The sequence below is a fragment of the Trichosurus vulpecula genome, chromosome 7 (assembly GCF_011100635.1).
Source record: "Trichosurus vulpecula isolate mTriVul1 chromosome 7, mTriVul1.pri, whole genome shotgun sequence".
Taxonomy (NCBI): Eukaryota; Metazoa; Chordata; class Mammalia; order Diprotodontia; family Phalangeridae; genus Trichosurus; species Trichosurus vulpecula.
In genome coordinates this window covers 133633412-133654421 of record NC_050579.1, presented here as the reverse complement: position 1 = coordinate 133654421, position 21010 = coordinate 133633412, and the positions used below count along the sequence as shown (strand labels likewise).

At 37.2% G+C, this 21010-nt stretch overlaps 2 protein-coding genes across 4 annotated transcripts in view; both read right to left on the bottom strand.

Annotated features, from left to right (window-relative positions):
• PTPRK (protein tyrosine phosphatase receptor type K) overlaps positions 1–21010 on the bottom strand; it is a 732727-nt gene that overhangs the window by 487547 nt on the left and 224170 nt on the right. The gene's annotated exons all lie outside the window — the stretch shown is intronic.
• Positions 19407–20236, bottom strand: LOC118858072 (proteasome subunit beta type-6-like). Its single transcript, XM_036768514.1, has one exon. The coding sequence runs from the start codon at positions 20234–20236 to the stop codon at positions 19517–19519; it is 720 nt and encodes a 239-aa protein (XP_036624409.1). The 3' UTR covers positions 19407–19516.

The following is a 21010-nucleotide window of genomic DNA, read 5'->3' as shown; positions in this document are numbered from 1 at the left end:
TTGTAACATCTCACATACATGCCTCCTTCTTGCCTTTGACACTGATACCACTGTGGTGCAGTCTCTCATCACTGCTGCAACAGCCCACTGGTTGTTCTATATGCCTCAAGTCTTTCCCCACTCCAGCCCATCCTCTTCTCAGCTGTCATAAGTCTGACTGTCTCCCCAAAGGAATAAATACCAATAGGTCCCTTTCATCTACACTATCAGATATAAAATATATATTTTATTTGGCTTTCGAAATCCTTTAGAACTTGGCTCCTTCCTAACTTTCCAGACTTCTTATACCCTCCATATACTCAGCGTTCCAGTGACATCAGCCTCCTCACTGTTCCTTACACCACAAGAAATCCATTTCCTGATTCCAGGCACTTTCTCTGGCTGTCCCCTATGCCTGGAATTCTCTTCCTCCTCCTCTCCACATTCTTTCTTCCCTGGCTTCCTTAAAGTGTCAGCTCAATTCTACAAGATTTATTTCCCAAACCTCCTTAATCTTATAGTGCCTACCCTCTAAGACTAACCCCAATTTACCCTGTATGTAGCTTGTTTTAGTATAATTGTTTGCATGCTATCTCCCCTAGTGAACTTTGAGTTCTTTGAAAGCAGGGACTGTTTTTTGTTTGGTTTGGTCCTTTTTATATCTCCAATGCTTACTGCAGTGCCTGGTGCTTAATAAATATTACTTGAATAATTTATATCTTCTTATTTTCCCAATTCCAAAATGTTTTAAGACCTAAAACATTATAATGAAACATTTTTTCCTTGATAAAGCTAAAAACTATCATTTGATAATTTCAGGAACTATTGAGCAAATGAATTTTTTGAGGTATACCAGAGCTGGTAAAATCATAGTAGACTACATTGTTACCCCAAAGACTAATGTAACTTAATTTTTTTTGACAATGTCTTGAGGTTATTAGGGTGATGATTTCAGAGTGAGAGACATAAAAGCCTAGAAGAGGCAACATAGAAAGCATTCTTAATCAAAACCCTGCCTTTAGACTCTTTTCACTAAAATGAAGATGATAGATAGAATGATGATAGGGTTAGATTTTTTTATGTATTTTACAATACTAAATATGCAACTACTTTTTGATACCATAACCCCACTTACCTAGTGTTCCATAATGCATACACCCCTGTGTATAAATAGAATAAAAGCCCGATATAGTACATACAAGGTTAGACTTAAGGACATGACAAGCTGGGCTTGAATCACTGCTCTGTTACTTTTTTCCCCATTTTATTTCATTCTGAACTTAAGAGGTAAAACAATCATTTCCATAACACAGTAGAACAGAAAAAAAGATGACTGTACATAAAACTGTAAATATTGTATACAACTTGCTCTTCCACTTAAATATATAATAAAGACACAAGTGTGTGTGTGTGTGTGTGTGTGTGTGTGTGTGTGTGTGTCACACCATCCTATACATACTTCTATTTACCAGTTCTTTCTCTGGATGCAGATAACATCTTCTTCAATATGTCTTTTTTAGTTAATTTAGGTATTTATAGTAGTCAAAATGACTTGGTCACTCAAAGCTGCTCTTAAAAAAATATTGTTGTTAACTCTGTCTGCTAATATTACTTACTCTGTACTATATCATGCAAGTCTATTCTGAGTTAAGTGATCAGAGACAAGTCACTCGGCTTTTTAAAACTTCCATTTCCTCATCTGTAAAAACATAAATAGTATCTGCAGTACTTACTTCACAGGGTTTTGGTAAAGATCAAATAAAATATCATTTAAATAGAACTTTATAGACCTGGAAGTCATGAAGATATGAGTTGAATCCCATCTCAAATATTTTGTAGGTTTGTTACTGTGAGGAAGTCACTTAACCTCTCAGCCTCTGTTTCCTCTTCTCTAAAATGAGGATCATTATAGCACCTCCCCAAAAGGGTTTTAATTGGGATCAAATGAAAAATATATGTAAAGCATCATAAAGTGCTGTATGAATGCTATCTGAAAGAACTATAAAAGTGTCAGGTTTTTACCACAATTTTATCCCAAGACAGTAAGTTACGCTGCTATTATTTTTCTATATTTTGCCTCTGTGTGAACTATTACAAATGCAGAATAAATGACAGATTATTGTAACTGAATAAATGCACTGGAATGCAAGACCAGTAGCATATAAGCTACTAGAAGGAAGAGAACCTATTATTTGGCTTTCCTAGCCCTTAGCATGGTGCCTAGTGCAAGAAAAGTAATTATTAAATTCTTATTGACTGACTCTTCCTCAATAGGCTCACTGAAGGTTGCTTCAGGAAATTCCAGGAGCAATAGGGATGAACAAGGATGAACACCCTGTTCCCACATGATTTTGAGATCTTTTATCTTTTTACTGCTCTTATTCCATATAATTTGGAAAATGAGTGCTGTATTCAACATTACAATAGAAAATTCAAATGTTCTCAATTTTTAAATCAACACTAAATCTGAGTGATTTGGGACACCAGTTTTGTCTGTCATAAGGGTCTGGAACAGTTAATTTGTTGAATTCTCAAGCATACTTTGGCATCTGTATTTGTAATATGGAGATCTGTCATCTGTTAGTTGAATGATATGAATGGTAACAAGATTCTGCTTTACAAACCTCACCACCCAATCATCTTTCTAGGTACTTGGTGAGAGGTCATTTTTTGCCATTTGGAATGACATATTACACAGTGGTTATTGTTTCTATATTTTGCTATATTATATTTTTCTAAATTGTTTCTATATATTTCTGTAAAAAATGAGAAAGTATGTGGTGGCAAGAATAGAAAGATTATTCTTCACTAAAATATTGCTTTACTCACATATTCAAGGAGAGAAAAAACTGTCCTCTGAGTGATGAAGGGGACAGAACACTGGATTTGGGGTCAAAGGACCTGTGCTAGTTCACTCCTGGTTTGGTCTTAAGGAACTCACTTAACCTTCCTGGGCCTCAGTCCCTTCATCTGCCAAATAACAAAATAACATATGTCTAAATCTATTATCCCATAGAAATCATCCATGGAAGAACTATTAGGTTTTTTCCCTTCAGTCTATGCCTCTCTATGCACAAAAACCTTCATTCTGTCCATATGGACCTTTCCAAGATGATTTTAAACAAAGGACTGTTTATGAGGCAATGATTGTTTGGATATTTAGACACTCCACACCTGTCTGCCTCAGGGCCTAGCCTAAAAGCAAGGATGATAGCATGTCTACATTCCTTTAGAATTAAGGTTTCAGGCAAAACTCTCAGGCACTGAAAAAATGATCCACAGAGTATAAGACACATTCCCTAGCATGTGTCTACACCATATCAAATGTGAAATTCTTCCCCCAGTACCACTGTAAAGCAGGTATAAATAACCAAAACATACATAAAGTAGAAAATAAATTTAAATAGTCATACATGTTGTTAAGTAAATAAAAGGTAATTAGAAGGAAGTTTGGGAATATATGAAGAGATACCTACATTAACAGAAAAGTGGTCCTTGGAATAGTTGTTCATGATGTGAGTGTAAGTAAAAAAAAAACTTAGGATTATATAGATTTTTGCATCCATCTACACCATTCCGCCCCCTACTCCCTGTGATGGACCCACCTCTGGGCAAAAGAGATAGAAAATACCATTCCTTTTTGCTTTTATTTATACTTCAAGTCCTGGAATCCATATTCTAGTACTAAGTCAAGCTAATACTATCATCACCAAAAACTGTATGTAAGAATAATAGAGCATATCCTGATGGTACTAATTTGAACCAGAGTTCCCTCTGTTAAGTATATGCCCTAAGGAAGTCAAACAGAGAAAGAAGGGTAAAAACTGGAAAGTAGATGCCCATCTCTTTGTACTGTCTCACACCAAATATCCAATAATGTGCCAATTTTTGTTGCTTCTACTTCCACAATAGCTCTTACAATTATCTCATCTCTACTCACATGGCCACTACTCTATTTCAAGCCCTCATCACCTTTCATCTGGACTTCAAATCAATTTCACTCAAACTTCTAGCTTCAAAACTCCCCTGTTTCTTATTCATCTTCCATACAGGTAATAAAATGATTTTCTTAAAAATTCATATCACACCATCTCACTCCCTTACTCAAAAGCAAAAATTCCAATGGCTCCCTATTGCCTCCGGGTTCAAATATAAGCTCCAGCTTGGCTTTTAAAGCTCTTCACAATCTGGTCACAAGTCACTTTTCCAATCTTATTCATTACTTCCTTTGCCAAACTGGCCTTCCTGATATTCTTCATACAAGATACTTTAACTCTTATCCTCCTGCCATTATACCAGCATTATTCTGCCTCACCACCACCCCATCCCCTTCCATGTTTGCATGTCCTCTTTCCTTACCTTCTACTTTTTAGAATCTCTTATTGCTTTCAAAACTTAACTTCAGTGTGACTTTCCACATACAGCCTTTCTCAATTTTCCCCTACCTTTGTAATGATCTTCTCCCAAAAATGTCATCTTGTATCCATTTATATTTTATACTACCAATTAAAATCCCACCTTCTACAAAAAGCCTTCCCCAAACCGTCTTAATTCTAGTGACTTCTCTCTGTTCATTATTTCCTATTTATCCTGAATATAGCTTATTTTGTTTTGCTGCCTAGACTGTAAGCTACTTGAGGGCAAAGAATATCCTTTGTCACTTTTTGTATCTCCAGCACTTAGCACAGTGATGGGCACATACTGATTGATGTACATGTCTTCCACAACAGAATGTAAGATTCTTGAGGAAAGCATAAGTGTCATTTGTCTTTTTAACCTCACTGGCTAGCAGAATACCTGGCACATAGTAGGCACTTAACAAATGCTTGGTGATTGTAGGAAAAGGTAAATTGTGGCACATGAAGGTTACAAATTTTTTAATGAATATTAAAAATAAAGAGAAATATGGGAAGATGTATATGAAATTATGCAGAGTATGCTAAGATTAGACCCAGGAAAACAAAATAAACAATGAATACTGCAACAATGAAAAAGGAAGAATAAAAATATTTCAAAACTGAAAGTTGAGGAAATAAAATGACCAAGGCTGACTTTGAAGAAGAAATATAAGAATGTAACTCCTCCCTTTCATTGTAGTACTAGGGGACTGTGGGCATAAAACCTTTTACAACTGTTAAGCTTAACTGATGTATGCCAGTGGTTCTCAAAGTATGATCCAGGAACCACTAGTGGTTCTTAAGATCGTTTCATGGGTTGCCATAAAAAAGGTCAGGATGTTTTCTTTCATGGATACCATGAGGTCAAAATGATTTTCATAATAATAAATATCCATAGATAGAACCCACAGAACAAAAGCTCTTTGCAGTCCCCAATAATTTCTAGGAGTGTAAAAGGGTCCTAAGATTAAAAAGTTTGAGAACCACTAATACATGATTTGGTTTTACTGAACTTCTTTTTTCCCCCACTCTTCTTTTCTGTATTATTTATTAGAAGGAGAGCCTTTCTGGGTGTGAGTGGGGAAAGATATGGGGAAATGAAGGTGATATGATAACAAAATATTATCAATATAATTAAGAAAAAAAAGAGTAAGATATGCCAGAGGCCAGAAAGTGACCTTAATCTTCATGACCTCAAAGATCTCTACTGGCTATAAATCTCTAAAAAAAAAAAATCCACACCAAAAAGCTAAAACATTAAAAGGGAAAGGTGTTGAATCACCTAGAACCTTCACTAAAATCAGTACACTGTTCTACATCTGGACATTGCTAAGAGGGGTTCATCATTACAGCAGAATGCTGCTTGTCTTTCCATAAAGCTAGGCAATATTATTCAATCTGCCTTGGTTACTTCTACTTGTGAAAATCCTCGTATATGAAAATCCAGTATGGGACCATAATGCTAACCTCAAGATTAATACTCTTTTGAACGAATTTTAGCTGATACCATTTTCTAAGATCTATGTGAACAATATTTCTTCCCTAAATGAAACACTTCCTTTCAGTTGTAGGTTAAGCAAGAGACCATCACTAAAAGATTCTCTTTCTCTTTTATCAAATGAATAATGTCCCACAAGATCACTGTTCCTAAGTGTAGATAAATGGACCTCTCCTTTTAAGGAATCCATCCCTTGATTAGTTGCCCAGACAGTCAAGCATTCATTCAACAAACATTTATTTAGCCCTGAGACTACAGGAAGTTGAGTTAGTTACATTCAAACAGGTTGCTTAAAGGAGACCTAAGAAAATTCTTCTTGTTCTGTGCCAGAGTTAGAGATAAGAATAACACTGTTCCTTGTTTTAGGAGGAGAGGGGACATGAAAATGGCAATGGGAGTAGCAAGTGAGGATGACTTAGTGGAAGAGTAAAATTTCATATCATGCAAACATCATGGAACAAATGGGTGAGTTGGGTGGGGGGGGAGGGGGAAGCATGTATTAAGCAACTATTATATATCAAGCAGTAGGCTAAGCTCTGCATATAAAAATAAGAGAAGCCAAATAGCCCCTATAGTCTAGAAATTTTTACTCAAACAGAAGAGACCATACATTGAAAACATTTGGCATTTTTTGAAAGAACCGGATTTGAAGTCAGAAGACCTACATATAAATCCTGGTTCTTTTCCTTAATTCCTGTGTAAACTTCAACAATAATTTCATCTCTCTGTCTTTAGGTTTCATCCTCTCTAAAATTAAAGTGTGGGGGTTTGGCTTTCATTTATAAAGCAGGAGTTTGGACTAACTCTAGAGGCAGCAGTGTATAAGAGAAAGAGTGCTGGATTTAGAGAACATACATTTAAATCCTCATTCTGTCACTTATTTGTATCCTGAGGGGCCAGGTGACCAGGACAGTACCTGGTGCTAGATAGTCACTTAATACACCCTTATTTGGTCATCCTTTCCTAATTACATTCAGAGTACAGTTGTTCTTTAGGCTACCCAAGTCATTTTGGGGACTATTTCCTTCCTCTCATCCCTCATATACAATCAGTTACCAAGTCTAGTAAATTTTACCTCCACATTTTCTCTCCCATCAGTTCCTTCTCTCCAATCACACAGCCACCTCCCTAGTTCGGGTCCTCAACTGGGCTACTGAAGGTTGCTCCCTAACAGGTTTCCCTGTCTCCAATTTCTCCCTTTTCCAATCTGTCATCCACAAAGTTGCCAAATTGATATTCCTAAAGCACAGGTATGACCATGTCACTATGCTGCTCAAGAAACTCCAGTGGTTCCCTCTTAGGTCTAAAATAAAATGAAAACTCCTTTTTTTTGTGGAAGGGGGTAGAGTCACCTAAAGGCCCACATAATCTGGTTCCATACCTTTCCAAGCATGCTACACACTACTCTTCTCCTACTGTATGTTCTAGCTTGCTGGTTCCAGTACGCTACATTCCATCACACTTCCTTGGCACAGGCTGTTCTCAGGGCATGGAATATACTCCCCTCCTCTCTTCTACCCTCAAAGAATCCCTACCTTCCTTTAACACTTGGCTCAAACACCATTTCCTATCCTGATCTCCTTCCACAGTTGTTAGTGCCTTCCCCACCTCAGTACTTTATGTTTACTTCATATGTAGTTCATATTCATTCTTTTATAGGCAAATTTTCCCTTTATGATATGAGATTCTTGAGGGTAGAAACTGTTTCCATATTATCCTTGTATCTCCAGTGCCTAGCATAGTGCATAGTACAGAGTCTACACTTTAATAAATGCTGGTTCTAAAATAAGCTTCACATTTTACAAATGAGGAAATAGCAATTAACACACTGGCTTACATAGATAACGGGTAACAAAGAATGAAACAATTCCTAATAGCAAGAAGCTTACATTCTAATGGGAGTGTGTGTATACACATATTGATAAAATATATTTAGATATATATTATACTATGTCTATGTACACATGCACATATACTATCTATGTGTATAGTATATATGTATATATATAATATCGATACATGTATACTGTGTGTGTACATATATATAGATATATAGATATATAAAATACATGTGCCTATATGCTGGTATTTATGCATGTGTGGATAATATATTATGTACACATATACATAGAATAAATATAAAGTTAACATGTGTATGTATGCGTGAGAGAGGAGGGAAGGACGGAGGGAGGGGGAGAGAGAGAGGGAAGGAGAGAGAGAGAGAAATATTAAATACAAGGTGGCTTGAGAGGGAAGTCACTAGCACACTTCAGAGGAGGCAGGAAAGGTTTCATGCGGAAGACAGTGCTTACACAAGGATAAAGGCATGTGGGATGCACCGCAAAGGTGTGGAGATGAAAGATGAAGCAAAGTTTGTGGTGAACAGAGAAGAAACCCAGTTTGGCTGGATCACAGAGGTTGGGAAGAGGGAAGGGAAGGATTGAAAATAATGTCCGAAAGGGTTGGGAAGACTAATTGGGGATGAATTATGAAGGGCTTTCAAAGCTAAACAGAGTCATTTTTTTTTTGTTCTAGAAGCAATTGGAAGTTACGGCCAGAAACCAGGTTTCCTGATTCCCAATCAAGCAGGATTTAAAAAAAAAACATATGTTGTTCCTTCAGCAGACACTCCACCTACTGATCCTGTGACTTCACACTGGCTGCTTCCCATGCCTGGAATACTCTCCCACCTCATCTCCACCTACTGATATTTATTTTGGTGCAGTGTGGGGGATTCCTTCAAGATTCAGTTCAAACCTCACCTTCTACAAGAGGTCTCTTCAGAGTCTCCCAGCTTCTAGTGCCTTCTCTGACATCTCTTATTCATACTCTGTATATCTTATATACACACAGTTATTTGCATGGTATCCTCCCAGATATAATGTTAGCTCCTTGAAAGCAAGGGGTGATCTTGTCTTTCTTTGTAACCCTAGAGCTAAGCACAACGTCTACCACATAGTAAGCAATCAATTATTTCTCGTTGACTGACACAATCTTTTTCACTATGACTACTATAAAAGAAATAGTCATAGAATCACTAGATGTATCTGAGAATTGTATTGTAATATAATTTGAAATAAATCAGCATGAAATATTCAAGTTATTAAAATAAAATTTAATATTTAATAAGTTCTAGATTTTTTTTTCCCATTCCCCTGCCACAACTCCTAAGTTCTTCAGTGACATTTCTCACTAATGTAGATTTGGATTACAATATGCTTCAGTGGATTTCATACTAATTAATTGCTAGACCAAAATAATTTATTTAGAAGTACCATGTCCACCCAAAAAAAATTTTTTTTTGGTAATTTGGTAGCTCTAGTCTCAGGGATTCCCTAGGAACTCCCTGGACCTTAAAAATTGGTCCTGACTCTCCAGCTAAAAAATACTAACCTAAATAGACTCCATTAGTTTCCTTCCCAATCCCCAAATTGGAATGAATATTGCTAAGCATTAGGTAACTAAAGCTAATGAAGAAGATGTGCACTCCTTTTCCCACCCCCACACACTATCTTGATAACTCTATCACTCAGCACAATAGGAGGGCTTCTAGGGGGTATTTCAACTTCTCTAATGTTTAGTTATTTGTTTAGCTCTAACTTGGATCACTCCGAATTCACAAATGGAAAGGAAATGAGAAAGGAAACATTTGTTTGTGAGTAAGCTTTCCTGCCTGATCCCTGTTTTATCCATATGTATAGCTGCTCTTGTATTTTGTTAAAGAGGAGCTACAACTGCTTACCTTTCAAGATAAAATTCTGAAATAGAACAAAACAGTAGGCCAAGCAGATGATCATTCAGACTCAAGGCAAGTTTATTTACATTTTTAAAGCATCGCCCCAAAAATATTATTGTCTACATAAAGGAGATACAATGCATGAGTTTGATTTCCCTCAATAAAATATAATTTCCACCAAAAGCTGGAAATGAATCTGTTAAACACAAAGAAGCATCTGCCAAAATTATTACGCAACTGGTTTTCTCCAGTACATGTTCACCCACCTACATGCTCTCTCAACATTTAATGTACTAGAATACACAAAGAGAGAAAGCAATATAGTCTCTTCATTTCACAGTAGAAAGTTCTTTCTCATGCATCCTTAATTTTCCTAGTTGTCACAGTACTAGTATGTACCAGCTTTCCCCCACAACATGTGTTAAGCTCATACCTACTTTATCTCCTCTATAGATTTAGGCATTCTTTCTTTCTTCCCTCAAAAGGGGTACTTTCCCTTAAAAGAACACAAAGAGATTTGCCCCAGCTTCCCTAATGAACCTTGCTGGGAATAAAAAGTCCCACCCAAGTGAGGTTGGGACCTCTCAGACTTGGATGCCTAAAATCACTGATTCACCATATCCCAATGACTTGCAGACCAGATGATTTTCCATAAGGAGGCAAATGACAGCAAGGAGACTGAGGAAGTGGGGTCTACCAAATTTGAAGAGAAGCAGCACTGTACATTTGTGGCAGATCATTACTGTGAGGGAAAAGTAAATCAACTTTGTGTTAATCATTCAAGGAGTGCCTTCAAAACTGAACTAAGAATGCTGGCACAAGTCCCAGCTCTAACACTCATCTCTGTCTTTAAATCAAGCCCATAAGATTAAGCAAAGTTTCCATTAAATTTCTTTTTAGCAAATACCATTTAAGATACTTAGGAAGAGGACCATAAACTACTCTAACCTCATAGCATTTACAAATTATCTCCTTAATGATCAAAACTCAAAGGGAAAAAAAAATTCATTTTTTTTTATTTCAACATCTTGTCCTTCCTCTGTCACTAACGTGATCAATGTGTGACTGAGCAAATTATTAACTTCTTTCTGAACCTTGGTGTCATTACTTATAAAATAAAGACTGTGGACAAGACGATTTCTGATCACTCTGGTTTTAAAGTTTTATCGTTCTATTAGATAATCTCCAAACTACTTACCTAAATGCCATAAAGTTCTGCAAGTTCTTTCACCTTTGTTATACCTGACTTTTTTCCAATGTATATTCACCTACCCATACACACTCTCATTTTTATTGCACTGTCATGCACACTGCAGGGCAAATATATTTTAAATGATTAAGTCTTTCTAAAGACCTGGGTTCAAATATTCTATAACCTTGATCTCAAATAGGCATATCCGGATGACTTTTATTTCATAATTAAGTTCCAGGCATAGTCATCAATTTGACCTAGGGATCTAAAAAGAATCTACAAATGAAGTTATCCCACTTTTGACAGAAACCTTATTTTTTTAAACTGATAAATAGCAAGGAGGCATTTTCTGAAATTGTGCTTTTGGGACCAGAATTTAACTTTGTAAGACTGTCCCTTTGGAAGTCATTTTGTAGGAGGTGATGATTTCCAAAAGTATATATTTCTGAGCCATATTCACATATCTTAGATGAGCTCTCCTATTGGCATTTATTCCACATAATTATATTGACCACAGTTGAATATAATTATGAATTCATATCATCTCATTCGTTACAGATTTGTCACAAATAAAGAAATTAATTCCTCTTGTGGTCTGTAATTAAGAAATACTCAAAATAAATCTAGTTTTTATAAAAGGTAATAGATTTGTTTTCTCCTCTATTTCCCTAAACATTGCATATATGAAAATTTTAGTCTCATATCATTCTTCAGGAGCACAAGCATTTCCAGGTTGAGGGTAACTGACAGGCCTCAAACAGTCTACCCCAAGCATGTAAAGATTTCCCAAAGGCCATGAAAGTGGCTGAAGCAGGTGCTGTGAAGTACTTAGAGCCTGATCAGGCATTCAAGACACCAAGGTCATCCATGGCATTCTGGGCCATCACTAAGTCATCTTGACTTTTGTCCTGCCACTGGACTTAAATGAGTAGGGAAGAGTGAAGCTGATGACTTTTATGCAACTCTGCCCCGCTTAAATACAATTCACAAGCAAGTCAAGACATCAGCTTAAACCCATGATGTCACTGGTCCCCTTCAAAAACTAAGGATCAGTAACAGGTATGTGGTAGTTAAGATTTCAACTCATGTCCCCCAACTCCAAGTCCCATATCTTTATCATACTGTGAGCTCCCCCTTGGAGAGCGTTATATATGCTATCTCATACATGTGTTAAGTTGTTTCAGAACTGTAGAGTACTATGGGAAGATATCAAATAGACGAATGTCAGATCTTGGAGTTTGGAAGCCCTGAGGACCAGTTCTATTTATCACACACATTAGCAGTCTAACCTTAACTCTTAGGCTCCCCCTCTACAAAACACCCTGGCATCTCTACACAACTAAGTTTCAGAAGAGTAGCCAATCTGAATCAGCAGTAGGAGTTTCTACTGAGGAGTAAATCCCTATATCAATGAAACAAGAGGTCCAGAAACCCCATCCTGCCCCCTACTTCCTTTGCTCAATTAAATGTATTCTACTTGTTAGGTCAGGAAAACAATTTTTTTTAAGTTGTTATCACCAAAATTATTATAACTTGTCAAAAAGTGGAAGAGAGTTAGTTTGCAATGTCCCATGATCTATCTCTACTATATTCTGATGTGTCTTTTCTCTCTATGGTCAAGCAAAATTGGATTCTTTGCCAGACCACTGCTTTACCACCTCACCTGCTCCTTTGCCCTCTGTACCACTGGGCCTTCATTACCATCTGCCTTGCTGCTGCCATCTCCAGAGGCCTGGGTATTACCTCCTACCCTAAGCACCACCAGGCTTTTCTGTATATCCCGAAGCTGATCCTCCTATATGTCTTGTCTCACTGAAGCAGAATCTGCCTAGCTTTTCTACTTTTATCCCCAGTACTTAACACAATGCTTTACACAAATTAGGCGCTTAATAAGTACTTTGTCATTCATTCTTTCTTTTGACACAGATCACAGTGTTGAGCTGAATAACTATTTGGTGACTGCAATCAAACTAGTCAAAATTCATCATTAAAGATAGCTGATTCTTTCCTAACCATTTACCTCTATATTACCTCCTCCAACACCTACATACACCATTTTCTATTCAATAATGGCTAATAAGGAGTTTATTTTATTTGAAGTATGTGGATAATAGGGCATTACCTAACCTCTTTACTTTTCCTATCAGGCACTTCCTAAATATGTCCAATTTCATTAAACCATGGATTAACAAGATACATCACACCGATAACTAGTCACATATCTATAGCTTTCATATTCTATGTACCCATATGCTCACAAAGCCTTAAGTTTACTCAGAATCAATACACACACTCTCACTTTCAGTTTTCTGTCATCTCACTATAGCTAAAGCAGTGGTTTATCCAGATTCCACATCAAATTTCTATAGAAATGTCACTAGCTTTACTTGTTCTTGATACAACATTTTTCCCATTATATATAGAGTTCATACATTATGTTCCATGATTGATGGTAGGGAACAGAGTTTGCCTTATTTAAAAATAAAAATAAACTTTTCAGGGTCCCTTGAGAACAGCAACTATGTCTTCTACTTCTTTTGAAAATCGATCCCTAGTGACCCTAGTAAAAGTTGTGTTCTCCATAGGCACTAATCGGTAAAGGTCAGGGACCTGTTGTGCTCTGTAAAGGAGAAAAATCCACGATTCAATTTTAGGGGCAGAAATATCTTCACTGTTACAATTCTGCATAATAAAAATGAGCTAGTCATTATTGAGAGTTTATGCTTCAGAAGTTGAGTATAAAATTCCTTTATTTTACAAGGGAAAGAAAATGGTAAAATGGGGAAATTAATGACACAATTAAAAGCCAATTTACTGGCCAAAGGAGCTCTAGAAGAGAAAGAAAATGAGTGATAATAATTGGAAGCCTTGTGTAACAATACTGAGTAAGACATCACAGTTCTTCAGTGTTCCCCCATTGACCCACCATACCCAAATACCTCATCATAAGCATCCTGTATAACAGATGGTACAAATATAAATATGGATTTAGCCATGTAAATACTTCCTACTTATTATTTCTTGGTTCAAATGCCCTTTCTCCATGCTCTTGTTCATTTATTGTCCACATGAGACTGAACGTTTTCCCTCTACATCTTTACTTATAATAGCACTTTAAGGTTTGCAAGTGTTTTCTCATTCTATCCTCACAGGAATCTTGGAAGGTAGGTGCTATTATTAGCCCCATTTAACAGAGTAGGAAACTGAGGAAGACAAGAGGTTAAGTAACTTGCCCGGGTTCTTCACATAGCTAGTAAACAGCTGAGAGCACATTTGAACTTCTTAACTCCAAGTCCAGAGCTCTATAACATTTATATGGCACTTTAAGGTGTAAAAAGTATTTTATGTTATTTCATCTTAAAACAATTCTGTTAAACAAATGCTATTATTATCCTTATTTGACAGATGGGGAAACTGAGGCAGAGAAAAGTTAAGTGACTTACCCAGAGTCACAAATCTAGTAAAATGTCTCTTAGAGTCAATCCTTGGTTTCCTTCAAGAATTTGCTTAAGCAACACCTTCTGAAAAATATTTTTGCTGCCACCCTTCCTTTGGTCCCCATTTTCCTTATGATGTTACATTGTGTCTATTTTCTATATCAGTGGCAGCTAAGTGGGGTTGAGGATAGAGGGCTAGGAGTTAAAAAGACCTAAGTTCAAATCCAGTCTTAGTCTCATACACTAAAAAGCTATATGAAATTAGGAAAGTCACTTCACCTGTTTGCCTTGATTTCCTCATCTGTAAAACAGGGATAATGACAACAGCATCTACCTCTCAGGGTTGTTTTTAAGATCAAATGAGATGAGACTTGTGAAGTACTTAACACAATACCTGGCGCATAGCAGGTGTTACATAAATGCTGGCTATGACAAATGTTACAATTATTATGGTGGTGGTGAAGATGATGATGATGAAGACGATGATGATGTGGTGTTATACATACCTACGTACACATGTTGGTGCCCCTATCAGCATACAAGCTCCTCAAGAACAAAGATTTTTTTTTAATTTTTGTTTATTTTGTTTGCTTGTTTCTTTGCTTATTTTTGCTTATGCCTTTGTATTCCAAGCCAAGGACTTAGTAAATACCTGATACTTGCTTGATGGTGGGTAGGTCATCCATCTCAGTCAATAGAGGATAAGACACACTCTCTAAGATCCTATACATGCTAAGCATTTCTAAGAGGGCACTTTAGAAATATCAGGTTACAATGTGGTGGTGGCTGCTCTTGAAGTCACAGGAAGCACTGAGTTCAAATTTGCCTTGGGCACTTAACTAGCTATGTAATCTTGGGGGAGACACTTGACCTTGGGATTCAGCTTACTCATCTATAAAATGAGAGGGTTGGACCCAATGAATGGCCTGTAAGGTCCCTTCCAACTATAAAACTAAAAATCTATGATATAATGCTATTTCCCAAGATATCATCCTGATATAATGTTGAGCAGACAAAGAATCTGGAAAAAGCTGAGTTGCTTTAAAACACCTTTATGAAGATTGATTCAAAAATGTCAGACAAAATTCTCTCTCCCTTAGCACAGACGCCCAGTAACAACATAGCTGTGATATTCGTCACACTAGTCTCAAACAACAGATGACTGTGTTTTACCAGGCCTGAACCTTTCCCCAAACACTGGGTAAGATCTGAGCCAGGTGATTTCCACAGACTTCAAATCAGTCACAGGAAATGAGCTATTTGAGGTGAAGAGAGATAAGCCTCTCCATTGAGATGGACAGCATCCAAACTCTAGAAAAACTTGTCAGCCCTAGGGGGTCAGACAGAAAAGGCCAAAAGAAAGCGAGGGAATAAAATAGATCCTCAGTCCTGATGAGAACAGTTCATCACTTTGCCCAGCTTTCTAGATGATGAATTGTAGGTGTTGGGTATTTTTGTAAATGTCTTTCTAAAGTAGATACTCAGATCACTTAGAGAAAAACAAAGCAGTTTTTTTCCAGAAAATTCTCAGAAGATACACTGCATGTTTTTTTTTTTCAAGTTTGGGGTTCTATGGAGAGAAAGCTCAAGGTAAATAAGCCTGCTATTTGGGACAGTTTAATAATATCCATTAGCAAATTTTCTTGGACATTAAATAAGATAATTCATTTTTAAATTTAGCCAATCATCCATTCACTCTTCTTCTGTTTCTCTGAAGATGTACTGTCCTTCGCATCTGTTCTATTAAACTATTCACTTATATGTTGGATGTCCTAATGTAACAGCTGACAGGGGCAACCCTCCCATCTATAAAAACATACAGTATCCATTATTTAAAACAGCATCATTTCCCCTCCACGAGAGATGCCATGAGTTGTTTTTTCAAAGGATGGTGATAAAACACATTAAGTGAGTAACACTTGGTATGTTCACCCCCCAGCAAATGTTTATGAAATGGCTAAGAGTTATAGAAATAAAACTTTGTTGTTTTTTCTTTCATCAGACAAGCATCAAACCTGTGATGGTGGCCTCTTTAGCATCCTGCTCTTATATTACATACTATAGGAGGAAATAAAGTATTTCTTTGTTCTTATACCACATATTGTACAAGGAAGTACTGGATATCTCAAAACATATTAGTATTCTTAAAATTCAAATTACATAAATTTTAAATACTAGATGTATGTCACAAATGGAGGTCTGAAAGAACCTTGGAAACAAATATTTTTTGTAAGAGCCAGCTCAGTTTTACCTAGCAATGTAAAGAGGGAAAATGGTATAGCACTAAGAGTTCCAGGCATCAGAAGGTCTGGGTCAGTCAGTCAATAAACATTTATTAAGTATCAAGTCCAAGCTTCTTATTAGCTGTGTCCTCAAGCAAACATTTAGCCTCTTATCAGTAATTCCAATCACTCAATAAAAACCACATACAACAAATCCAGAACCCAATTCTAGAGGTTTCACTTTTTGATGACAATAAATAACAAATTTAAAGCAGCACAAAGTAGACAGATAATAGCTTTTAGTATTTCAAAAGTCAATATAGTTTTTTGTGTTAATAATTGGGTTTAAATTACAGAAGAAATGGAGAAAAAGACTAGGTTAGTCATTTCTTTTTTACTTGTCTATAAACAATTTAACAAAAATGCATTAAGGGCCTATAATATAGCTAACATTTATATAGCACCTTTAGGTTTGCAAAGCACTTTATATATGTTATCTCACATGATCTTCCAAACAACCCTGTGGAGATGGGTGCTGTTATAATCTCTATTTATCAAAGCAGGAAACCAAGGCTTAGAGATCCTAAGTAACCTAATAAGTATCTAAAGAAGAATGACGGATAAAACACCAAATGAGGTTGAAAGAGAAACAAAGATTGATGTTTTTGTTTAGTCCGTTTCAATCATATCCAGCTCTTAGTGATCCCATTTGGATTTTCTTGGCAAAGATATTGGAGGAGTCTGCATTTCCTTTTGCAACTCATTTTACAGATGAGAAAACTAAGGTAAATGGGGTTAAGTGCCCAGGATCCCCGCTAGTAAGTGTCTGAGGGTAGATCTGAACTCAAGAAAATGTTCCTGACTCCAGGCCCAGCGCTCTATCAACTCTGCCCACAGCTGCCCAAGATACAAAGATATAAAACCCTTTTCTGCCATTGATCTGCTCTCAGTTTAGTAGAAACTATAACAACAGGTACAAAAACTTCCTACTGTGAAAGATTCGTGATTACATCAATGTAAGTATTTTCTCCACTATGTAAACTGAAACCTCTTCACAAGCTCTTATTCTATACAGATATTGAAATATATATCAACAAGTCTTCCATCAACAAATCTTCCAAAATGGCGCCACTAAGGGCAATCAAGGCCTTTCTCTCATTCACAGCATCCTACTTTCAATGTCCATTGCCTCTTTCTCAATCATTAAATTACAAACCTATCTCCCTTTCTGGTCATATATATCATTTTTATTTATATACTACAGCCTACTTATATTCTCCATACATTTTATCACCCCTTGTGGTTTTGGGTGGGGTGGGGTGGGGATTTTAATTCTTGAATCAGATTTCACATTTTAACCTGTTTGAACATCTAAAAATCACCTACTTGCTGCTCCCCACCAAAAAACAAAAAAACTCAAGGAAAAATACCTGTGAGTGTTCATTTTAATAGATATGGTGTTTTTCTGTTTTTTCCCCCAAGGGTTTTTACAAAATACATTCATTATTAAAGAAAAGTTCTTGTCTAGCTACTTCACTAGTTAGAAAAGAATTTTAACAGGAATAAGCACAAGGACTCCATTTCCTCACTAGGTAAACAATTCTACCTTCTTTTGGAAGCCTTTCCCAATTGCCCTTAATTCTGGTACCTTCCCTCTGCTGATTATTCCCAATTCATCCTGTTTATGTCTTATTTGTAAATTAGTGTTTGCTTATTGTCTCCCCTATTCAACTGCGATTTCCTGGACAGCAGGAACTGTCTTTTGCTTTTCTCTTTGTAGCCCCACTGCTTAGCACACTTCCTGGCCTATAGCACGCAATTAATAAATATTTGTTGGCTGACTATTTGACTAGTTGTATGGCAAGACATTAACCACTCTCAGGTCCTCATAAATGAAACTAGACTATAACTAGACGGACTAGACTCGAACATCTCTTATGTTCCTTCTAACTCTAAAATTCTAAGGTTTCCCAAACATTTTGTTTCTAGTGATAGCTTCAACAAGAATAAGCACAAATAAAGTTTTTCCATCTCAGTCTTTGTTAGTATTATCAGTAATAACTTTAACATGTCTTGTGGCTATTGTTTCTGTATAATTGAATTCTAAGATTATTTTCTTGAAAAGCTTTCTAGTAAATGCTATGAGCAATTCAATTAAAATCAGAGGATGCAATGAATCATAGCCAAACAAAAAGCATTCCTAAGCCTGGCATGAAAACTGAAGAAATAACACTGTCATTGCCTTTGTCCCTCCTCTTCACAAAAAGCTTACCGCCTTTTTAATTTATAAGCAGCATCTATTTTTTAAAAAATATTTTAGACTCCAACTGCAACTGCGTGGTCACTTGTAGTTAACAAAAAATAAATGGCTACTACAAGATAATATGAATAATATTCTCTATTTCTAAGCTGAATGAAAAGGCTTGTTAACATATGTTAAGGTAATTTTATATATCCCTATGAATTTTTTTAAATCTATTTAGAATTTTCGCTACAGTGATAACATTGTCATTACATAATTATGGGTCTAAATTCTAAGTTGCTATAACAACTTGGAACACTTCTATGCCCATTACAATCTGTTACTCTTCCTTTTCCCTCCCCCTCATGCGGCAGGTCCTGCAACTTTAACTTTGATTCCTCCTTCATATTCTTTCACTTAAGCAGCCTTGTTAGTTCTTCATCCTGCTGTGGCAGTTGGAAAGGTTCAACTCTAGGCCTCTTGTCCACAATCCTACTACTAAACAAACCAACCAAAGTACTTCTGACAAACTGCCAGAGGTACTGAACATCTTCAGAAAACTAGCATTATACCATGATCAATTTCATTCCCTTAGAAATTCTTTACCCTCTGAATTCTCAGCCCCTTGATCAATTGCTGCCTTGAGATTCTGTGTATTATAACCTCACCTCAATACATAGGCCATTTCATACAAATGCTAACATTTTTTTTTTCCCTTGACCCACAGTTTATTGAATCTTGGGTATATTTGAGGATGGCTTATGACTAGGGGGAGGGGGTGGTACAGAGAGAACAGGGAGGAGGTAGTAGATCTCAAGCTGAAGGAAAAGTGGTAACAGGAAATCGGGGAAGCTGGTCCCCCATAAGCACCTGCCGTTCCACTCCTTTCTCAGTAATTGCTGCCAACCGGATTACGCCTCCACTTGAGCCATCTCTCTCCATGGCCAAAGCAAGAGCATTGGCAGTGAACTGAAGACACTGCTTTTCATTCATACCCTCTTGATAGGTGGCATCCACATAGCCATAGATGTAGGAGCTACCTGAACCCCCAATGGAGAAAGGCTGCCGAACCATCATACCTCCCATGGGTACTGAGTATACCTGGCCCCCCTCATAGGGATCCCAGCCAGCCACGATGATCCCAGCCAGTAGATCCTCTCGGTAACGATAACACATCTCCTTGAAGAGGTTAGCAGCTGTGTGGACCAGGGGAGGTTCGTTCAGTTCAATGCTGTGGAAGCTGAGCTGGTAGGTGACCGCGTCCGCCACGGCCTGGGTGTCCGCCGCTGAGCCGGACCGGCAGCAGAAGATCCGGTCGTGGATAGGGGTCAGCTTGTCCGTGACTCGATTGGCGATGTACGACCCGGTGGTAGTCCTGGAGTCCGCTCCCAGGACCACGCCCCCATCAAACTGCACGGCCATGATGGTGGTCCCGGTGGGGACGCCTCGATTCCCCCAGTCCGGGGCGAGGCCCATAGGCCCATAGGCTGGTCCGGGGCACGCTCCTCGAGCCGCTACTAGAGCCGAAGCCATTCAAATGCTAACATTTTCAACAAGACCTATACCTCTTCTTAAGAAATCATTAAAACATAATTGTATCCTTGTCTCTTAACAATAATGAAGAGTAGGTCCTTTTTTCTCTCGTTTTGATTACTTCCTTCTGTTCACTGGTTTTGTGTAAAAAATAGTTTGTGTATTTTATTTTCCTTTCAGGAACGATTTCTTCTTGGAATTCAAATTTAACACCCAAATTAAGCATTTATTTTGTTCAAGGCTTTGTAGTAGTACCTTAAATTGCTGATAACCTAGGAAAAGAAATTTCTTTTAATGCCAGCAAAAGAATCTTTATGTATATCCAAAAAAAATGAGAACGTAGACTCAAGCACTATGTTTATTATGTTAGAAAGGGCTCTTGGACTGTAAGTTGGGAGAACTGGGTTTTATTCTTGCTTCCACTAATGACTAAGTTATATGACCTTGAGCAAATGAACTAATCTCTCACTTTCAGTTTCTTCATATGCAAAATTGATAAGATGATCTCTAAAGGTCATTTCCACCCAAATACTCTATATGAACTTAGTAATAACTGGTAGCTTAGCCAAGCAGGTAGCACAGTGTGGTAGAAAGAGCACTGTAGACTCAGAGAACCTTGGTTCTGCCACTTACTACCTGTATGACTTCAGGAAAGTCATTTCATTCCTCTCAGTCTTAGTCTTATCACCTGGAAGATTAAAAAAAAATTAGGGGGAGGGAGAAAAGGGGGGAGAGAAAAAGGGGGGAAGAGGGATGGAGGGGGGAGAGGGAGAG

Excerpts from the sequence above, each read along its gene's own strand:
- LOC118858072 (XM_036768514.1), bottom strand. The coding sequence starts at position 20,236 with ATGGCTTCGGCTCTAGTAGCGGCTCGAGGAGCGTGCCCCGGACCAGCC.